We start from the raw sequence: 8,325 nt of genomic DNA, 5'->3' as shown, positions 1-8,325 counted from the left end.
ATGGCAGAGGAGAGGCAGGGCAGGGGCTTTGTCATGGTTACAGGCCAGTGGCTGAGAATGTGGGTGGAGCAGCGCTCGTCCTGAGTTAGTGACCTCAGCAAATTGGAGCTCAGCCATGGTCAGTATGATAAATGATCTTATTCTGGGTCAAAGAAATGGTACCCCACGGGGAGGGATCTGCATGGCAGCCCGGGAAGGCGCTGTGCTACTGCAGCACTGACCCCTTAGTGACCAGTGCTGCATATATCTTATTTATTACAGACCAGAAGGGAATTTTCCATGGCTTTGGCTTTTATAGGGTTCCCCTATTTCCCTGAAATAAGCTCCCAGTTCTGCAGCCAAGGTGAGAATATGGGTGTAATTACACCCTGTGAGTGCCCTTGGAGGCAATGTCTGCTTTCTGTGGGTTTGTACATGGATTTTAAGGCAGGCAGGCAGGACATGGAGATGTCAGGTCTTTGCATGGTTTGTGTGTGACTCTGCCAGTGACCCTGAGAGCTGAGAGCTGCGTGTCCCTGTCAACTGGTATTAGGGTTGTGCAAAATCCTTCTGTGTTTTCTGCACATTTATCAGTTGGGTGAGAGACCCTTCTCGTGCAACACACAGCTTGGTGTTTCTTACTGGAGGCACCTGGTTCCTCTCTGCACACAGCAAGTGCTCCCTTTGCTGAGTTATCACTGATGAATCTGTCAAGTCCGGGAGGTTTTATTGAGCTGGGGAAGATCTATGGATTCCAGCCCTGGCTTTGAGGGTGCAAATGAACCTAAGCCCTTGTTCCAGGCAGTGCTAAAATGGAGTCTTAGATGTATTTCTCTTGCAGAGGAAGCTCAGCAGATTCTTCACCAAGGAACAGTTGGTAATGCAGAAGATCAGGCCTTGGAGGATACACAAGAGGACCGAGCAGACTGTGCAGTTCTGTCTGCCACAACCAGGAGTGTTTATGATGCAGCTGGGCTGAAAATGAGCCGACACTGTTGGGTTTTTGTATGCACACTGCTGCAGTTTTTGTATCCTGTCCCCTTGTGTGACAAGCCAATGACTTTGTGTCACTGCAAGCACACACTTCGCTTTCGTGAGCGGTTCGTTTCGCTGGGTGATTTGTTTTATGCATGTATCGTGGGTTTGAGCTCCCATCTGTGTACTTGAACGAAGCAGTTTTCTCAAACATTTGTCAGTCTTTATTTATTTATATTTTTTAATTAACTTTCGATTATTTTTCCTGAGAATGTGGAGAGGCTTGATGTACTGTTAGCACAGGCAACAGAAGCTGTCTCTGTCTACAAACGAGGCAGGGATTTCCCACCATGTGCTTCAGTCCCTCCTTTGCAGTTTGAAAATATTTCAGCTGCTTTGGCTCGTTCGTTCTGTCTTCTCTGATGCTCTCAACGCCAAGGACAGCTCACAATAATTAGAGTGGATATTTTGGTGTGGATTATTTGTTTGCTGCAAATGGAGTGGAGTAGGCTACCAAAAGGCTTTCACTGAGACTGCACAGCAGTGATAAAAATATTTCATTACTGGGATGAGCTGGATTTGAGTTGATGACATGGGAGCAAGATGCTGCACCTTCTCACTCCTTCTCCTCCTCCTTCCTCACTCCTGGGCCCAAACTCACAGTTGCTCTTGCAGCCCAGGGGCAGCACGAGTAGTACAGCTGTTCTGCAAATGGCACATGCCTCTGCTCCATGGTGGGCCTGGCTTGAGAACCAACACGAGTGCAAAATTGCTGCATCATAGTGATGGTTTAACTTGTGTTTGGCCAGGTTGAGATTTTTTTTCCCCTTCCTTGTAAGTCATTTGTTGAGGACCTGCTGTTTGCATAGCAAATCCTCAGCCCAGGGAGCTGGAAACCTGTTAGACCTGTAGCATAGTATCAGAAAGAAATGTCTTAGGAGCACTGTGTATGTCAACAGTGAGAGATAAGAGTTTGTGCTGTAATTTACTGCTCATTATTTCCATAATGGTAACACAGAGAGTCCTGAGCTCTTGGCCAAGACTGCTCAAGGCACTGAGCTGCAAGATGGCTTCTCCCCAGACCACTCGCAGTGGAAGTCATCCTGCTCCTTTTCAATGTGGATTTGGTGTGGCTCTGGTCATTTTTCATCCTTTATAATTGATTTGTTCTAGTAATATTGGTGTGGAAAATGTAGAGATGGGAAGTGGGGGGGGGAAAGTCAATGCTAAGAAAGCAGCCCAAAGTATTACGTGTTGAGGTTGGCTGGGGAGAAGGGCTCTTGGTTTTTGTTGATGTTTGAAGTGGGGAAGCTCCAGGCATGCACAGGGGTATAGTTTTTTTTTCCTACTGTCTGAATGTGTATGTGACTTCTAGGGGAGGGGTAAATGAATGTAAGCTCAGGTGGGGCTGAAAATAACATTTATTACGGAAGGGATAGGGGTGAGGGAGTCTGCCAGCACAGCCTGGAATAAATCAGTCCTCTCACCCCTTCGTCCAGGCTGCTGCTAGGTGGCTGTCTTTTATCCAGCTGGTGCAGCGTGTTGCTGCTTAAATGATCTTTCCTGAAAGGTCCCAGAGGAAAGGGCTGCTTATTCCAGGGAAGGAGCATGGTCTGTGGCACAGCTTATTGTTGTGTGCCCTGCCGAGAGCACATAAATATGAATCAGCTCACGGCGCTGCTGCGGTGGGGCTGGTGTCCCCTCTGTGCCCCCCCTCCTGCTCCTGAAGGCTTCTCTCCATCTTTCTTCCTCTCTGGCTTTCATTTCTTGGTGATGGAGAGTGGGAGCTTTTTGGGAGTGAGATCCTGAGGGCTTTACATCACAGCAGCACTTTTCAGGGGCAGGCAAAGAGAGTGGTGTGTCTGTACCTGCTGAGCAGGGCTTGCTGTCCCTGGTGCACACTGCTAGGGAAGTGGCAGAAAATGGTCTGGTTTGTGCACTTAACCTACCACAGGGGCGTCATTGGTCAGCCCCAGGCAGGTGATACAGCTCACCAGGCAGTTTTAAGGCACAAAGCACCTCTTTTTGCTCTGATCAGAGCCATCCAATGCTCAGAGGCAGCACTACCTGTCGTGCTCTATGCAGCCCCACAATGGGACTGGTGTGCTGGGGACAGGCTGTCATCCAGAGGCAGCAATGCCCTGGGAAACCAAGGGGGGAAGAGAGGGAATCTCACAGCATCCCCCTCCCCCTCTTCTCTGGCAAGAGGTCCCCATCTGCTGCAGTTGGACATGTCCCCATCGCCTAGTTGATGTGCACCTGCCTACACCGGAGCTGTTCATCCTTGGGGGGACAGAAGTGATGGGGTAATATCATTCAGAAGAATCCCATCTCTTTGAGTAACATCCATGATCCCATAGAATCCTGGGATGAAGTAGGAACTGAGTTGAGCTGCTATAAGTGCACTTATTTTTGCTGGTCGTAAAGAGAACATATGGGGAATCGTATGCAGAGTTTGGTTTTAGCTCGAAGAGGTGCATGCAGTAAGGTTACCCTGATTACGATGAGGTTACCACACATGAGTGGTAATCCATGATGGGGAAACCCATCCCAACATCCCTGCCCATCCTGCAAGCTGGGCTGCAGCACTGGCTGGTGGCTCTGTGCCTTCAAAAAGCTTCCTCAAGCCGCAAAAACAAACAAAACTCTTTGGGGGCTTTCAAAGGGCTGTTTAAAGGAGCCCCAGGAGAATAACTGATTGTGGATTCAGAATGATGAAGTGGTTTGTGGAACAGTGAAATATAGAAGCAAATGCAGGAGAACTCCATATTGCAATTTGTCAGTTTCTCTAAACCCTGTAACAGATTATTTCCCCACCCCCCCCCGTTGCTTCTCACCTCTCCAATAGGAAATTAACTGATGCTATCACTAAAGAAATTGTTTTTGCCTCACAAAGTAAAATTGATACTATAAAAACCCGCCAGCAGTGTCTCCTCCTCCTTTTACATGAAGACAAATCCTTCCTGTCACCTACTGAAATGGAAAGATAAAGGCTGAGCTTTAATAAAGAAGCCATAAGCACAAAGAGTAGAGGGAGGGAGTGGGGAACACGCCACGGCAGCAGGTGTGATCCTGAGGGATATTGCAAGTGTCCAGAGGAACTGTTGTGGCTGGTGCCTGTGTGTGTGTTTAGTGCATGGTTATGTACATCTTTGTGCCCCAACTCGAGTTCCCAAGAGTTTGTTCTGGTTTTGTGTACCCTCTCTTCTGTCAGGTTCTAAGTCTTGCTTGTTAGGACTTTTTGCATCTAATTGAACTCACAGAGTTAAACAGCAGTTTGTTAGTTGATAACAGATCACTCAGAGCTTGGGTGTGTTAGAGAACTCTGAGCACTGGCAGTCTCCTGCTGGATTGGCACTTCTAGCATGAGCTGCTTCCATTCCTTGGGTGTGTTGTCTGTGGGAAACCTCTTCTGCCAAACTGTGTGGTTTGGGGCAGAGCCCTGAGCTCCCTTGAGACAGGGCTGCCTGGTGAGTGCTGGTGAGGGGCAATCCTGTTTGATGGGTCCTTTGACTGGAGGTTTGCAGCTGTCCCCATCCACCCTGCATGTTCCTCATCTACTCCTGTGTGGATAAACAATCCCTTGGTTCTGGCAGCAGCCATGAGCCATCAGCCAGCTTGTAAACTGCTCTCTTTTCTCCTTCCAGGGGATATCAGGAACCTACTACAGTGGATCAAACAGAATCTGTTGAAAGAACGACCAGAATTATTTATGCAAGGGGAATCTGTGTAAGTACAGCTGTTGTGAATCCTCCCGTGTCCCTCTGTTGATCCCCATGGTTTGGGATACGTTTTTCCTGTTGCAAGAAGCAAGTTAATGACCATGAAAATACAGGATTTGCTAAAACGGGGACGGGGGGTGGAGGGTGTCCCACAGCCCACCCCACTGTGTTCCACGGAGGGCACGTCTGTCTTTTGTAGATCTCACCCCAAATCTTTACAAACCTGAACCTTAAACATGGAGCAGGGCCACATAAACCTTCTCTCCCTTGTCACCTGGAGCACTGCAGCTCCTTGTACCCTCAATTCCAGGAGCCTTAGCAGGTCTGTCCGTTCCCTGCTGACATCACTGGGACTGGAGCAGTCACTCGGAGAAACGCCAACAAATATTTCTTCTGGGAAATGTATTTTTATTGTCAAAATGGGGCCAACCTCGTGGGGGCAGAGGAACTGTTGTGGCTGGTGCCTGTGTGTGTGTTTAGTGCATGGTTATGTACATCTTTGTGCCCCAACTCGAGTTCCCAAGAGTTTGTTCTGGTTTTGTGTACCCTCTCTTCTGTCAGGTTCTAAGTCTTGCTTGTTAGGACTTTTTGCATCTAATTGAACTCACAGAGTTAAACAGCAGTTTGTTAGTTGATAACAGATCACTCAGAGCTTGGGTGTGTTAGAGAACTCTGAGCACTGGCAGTCTCCTGCTGGATTGGCACTTCTAGCATGAGCTGCTTCCATTCCTTGGGTGTGTTGTCTGTGGGAAACCTCTTCTGCCAAACTGTGTGGTTTGGGGCAGAGCCCTGAGCTCCCTTGAGACAGGGCTGCCTGGTGAGTGCTGGTGAGGGGCAATCCTGTTTGATGGGTCCTTTGACTGGAGGTTTGCAGCTGTCCCCATCCACCCTGCATGTTCCTCATCTACTCCTGTGTGGATAAACAATCCCTTGGTTCTGGCAGCAGCCATGAGCCATCAGCCAGCTTGTAAACTGCTCTCTTTTCTCCTTCCAGGGGATATCAGGAACCTACTACAGTGGATCAAACAGAATCTGTTGAAAGAACGACCAGAATTATTTATGCAAGGGGAATCTGTGTAAGTACAGCTGTTGTGAATCCTCCCGTGTCCCTCTGTTGATCCCCATGGTTTGGGATACGTTTTTCCTGTTGCAAGAAGCAAGTTAATGACCATGAAAATACAGGATTTGCTAAAACGGGGACGGGGGGTGGAGGGTGTCCCACAGCCCACCCCACTGTGTTCCACGGAGGGCACGTCTGTCTTTTGTAGATCTCACCCCAAATCTTTACAAACCTGAACCTTAAACATGGAGCAGGGCCACATAAACCTTCTCTCCCTTGTCACCTGGAGCACTGCAGCTCCTTGTACCCTCAATTCCAGGAGCCTTAGCAGGTCTGTCCGTTCCCTGCTGACATCACTGGGACTGGAGCAGTCACTCGGAGAAACGCCAACAAATATTTCTTCTGGGAAATGTATTTTTATTGTCAAAATGGGGCCAACCTCGTGGGGGGGGGGGCGGGGGGGAGAAAAGGAAAGAAAAAAAAAAGGCAAGAGAAATGGAGCAGAGTGAGCTGTGCAAGGCAGCACTGGCTGCAGGGAGGCGCTGGGGGTGTTTAACATTCGTCACGGATCTTTGTGAGCTGAATCGTGTGCCAGGTCCCCTGGTAACAGGAGAGACAATTGCAGGACACTGAAGATCAAAGAGGGGGAATCCCTTTGCCTGTAATCAGGGGCTGGGAGTGGATCCCGGGTGTTGGCTGCCTTTGGAAGGGGCAGTGGAATAGCTTTCCCTGCCTTCGCATCAAGCTCTCTGCGCTCGACTGAGGTGCGTGGGATTTAATTACCTGGCTTTGCTACATGTTACGGAAATGTTGTCATCTTGGAGCATCCTCAGGAATGGTGCATTTTGATTCAAATGAGCTCTGGGATTACTCCTTCCTCCCCTTTATTTGATCTAGAAAGGGCACAGACCATACCTGTTCCACCTCTGTGCTAGGATTCCTTTTTCTCTTTGGCTTTCAGGCAGTCAGCTTGTGATCTGTGCTGGAACATCCCTTGTTCTTAACTGTTTATGAAGCTTTTTAGCAGCCCTGTATCCTAATTATTCTCTCTGTTCTGCAGGAGGCCAGGAATTTTGGTGCTCATCAACGACGCAGACTGGGAGCTAATGGTCTGTACTCCTTCCGTTTGACTTTCTTTGTTGAAAATATTGCTCTGTCTGTTCTGTGGTTGCTCTCAGAGAAGCTATTTCTGATTCTTGCCCCAAGCAAAGAAGGGGGAAGGGGCAAGCTGGGATCTCTCTCCCTGTTACTGCTCTGCTGTTGAGAAGCCTGGAGCTTTTCTTTAACCTGCTGAGTCTTATCAGACAGCCAGTGTCTGAAGAGAGATCACCCACATTCCCTGGTCTCTGGCAATGGGATTCCCACCCCTGGCTGCTGGCAGGTGTCCCCCACATGTGAGGTGACAGTCTGGTGGGTCCCAGGGAGCATCCCAGCCCCGAGCAGACCTCCTTTGCCAGGGTAAGGTGGTGAAGGCAGCCCTGGGGAGATGTCTGCCCAAACAGACAACTGGTAAATACCTTCCCTTTCCAGCCCACCGTTGTGCTAAAACTAGAAACAGCCCCCAACTATTTTCCTGCCTCAGGCAACCACCTGTTCCCTCAAAACGCTGGTCCAGAAAGGAGTGGGATAATGAGCATCAGTGCCTTGTCTGCTCTCTCACCTTTACTTCCTTTAGGATGAAAGCATCAGTCTGGCCACTTCTGCTTTCCCTAATGCTCACCATCTTTTTATGAGCTGTTTTCTCTTTGCAGCTAGTATTTGGAAATGACATTTAAACCATTCCTCTTTTTTTTTTCTCGGCCTGCAGGGTGAGCTGGATTATAAACTCCAGGACCAGGATAATGTGCTTTTCATCTCGACATTGCACGGCGGGTGAACTCCTGGAAAAACAAGAGGACATGAATCCAAACCCTTGGGCAAATAAAACCCACAAACAAAAACTGAAACCTGCCCCAACCTCTCTGGAACTGCCTGTGCCTGATCTCTGCATCTTCCCACCACGTTCACATGTTACTACCCATCCAAATAAAGCCCTGCCAGCACGTGGCCTGCTGTCCACCACAACAGCATCCATCTTTTGGTCCTCATTTCGCTTCTCCTGACTGCACTTCCAGGTACCCCCATGAGCAGAGAGCTCCTGCAGCACGTGGGACTTTGTTTATCCATGAAGGGAGAAAGAGGGGTGCTGAGCTTTGAGTAGGATGATGTGTCTTTGCAGGCAGTAAGGTGTTTTGGGGGAGTTGTGCCTGTTTTGAGGCCAGGTTGGGGTGCCTCTGCTCTGGTGCTTGGAACTGGGTTTCTTTTAACACAGGATTTGGGGTTGGTAGAGTCTGTGCACCAGCCACGGGGACAATCACGGAAGGGCAAGTGCAAAGAAACAGAAGGTGACTTCACTAGTTTTTCTCCAAGGTGGCAGACATGACAGCTTCAGAGCCCTCTGGAGTCACTTTCCACTTGTGATATTTATTTGTGGGAAGTAGGAGAAAAACAGGCTTTTTTTGTTGTTTTGTTTTTCTGATGCCTTCTGCCTCCTTCACACCTGAGCTGAGGCAGGGTGAAGTACTAGCCCAGGAACAATGTCAATTTATA

At 48.9% G+C, this 8,325-nt stretch overlaps 2 protein-coding genes across 2 annotated transcripts in view; both read left to right on the top strand.

The window, feature by feature from the left end:
- LOC104391435 (ubiquitin-related modifier 1) overlaps positions 1–7,925 on the top strand; it is a 24,066-nt gene extending 16,141 nt beyond the window's left edge. Inside the window, exons 3-5 of the mRNA XM_010000712.1 lie at positions 4,602–4,683; positions 6,797–6,845; positions 7,544–7,925. Coding sequence (XP_009999014.1) covers positions 4,602–4,683; positions 6,797–6,845; positions 7,544–7,612 — 200 coding nt within the window. The 3' untranslated portion in view covers positions 7,613–7,925. The remainder of the gene's footprint in view (positions 1–4,601; positions 4,684–6,796; positions 6,846–7,543) is intronic.
- Positions 5,570–5,756, top strand: LOC104391343 (ubiquitin-related modifier 1-like). The gene is made up of 2 exons (XM_010000613.1): positions 5,570–5,588; positions 5,671–5,756. Exons 1-2 carry the CDS (start codon positions 5,570–5,572, stop codon positions 5,754–5,756), a joined length of 105 nt encoding a protein of 34 aa, XP_009998915.1.
- Positions 7,926–8,325: the final 400 nt, after the last annotated feature.

The sequence above is a fragment of the Chaetura pelagica genome, unplaced genomic scaffold (assembly GCF_000747805.2).
Source record: "Chaetura pelagica isolate M959 unplaced genomic scaffold, ChaPel_1.0 scaffold591, whole genome shotgun sequence".
NCBI classification, from domain to species: domain Eukaryota; kingdom Metazoa; phylum Chordata; class Aves; order Apodiformes; family Apodidae; genus Chaetura; species Chaetura pelagica.
Note: the sequence above shows the minus strand (reverse complement) of the source record. Positions and strands in the feature narration are given on the sequence as shown.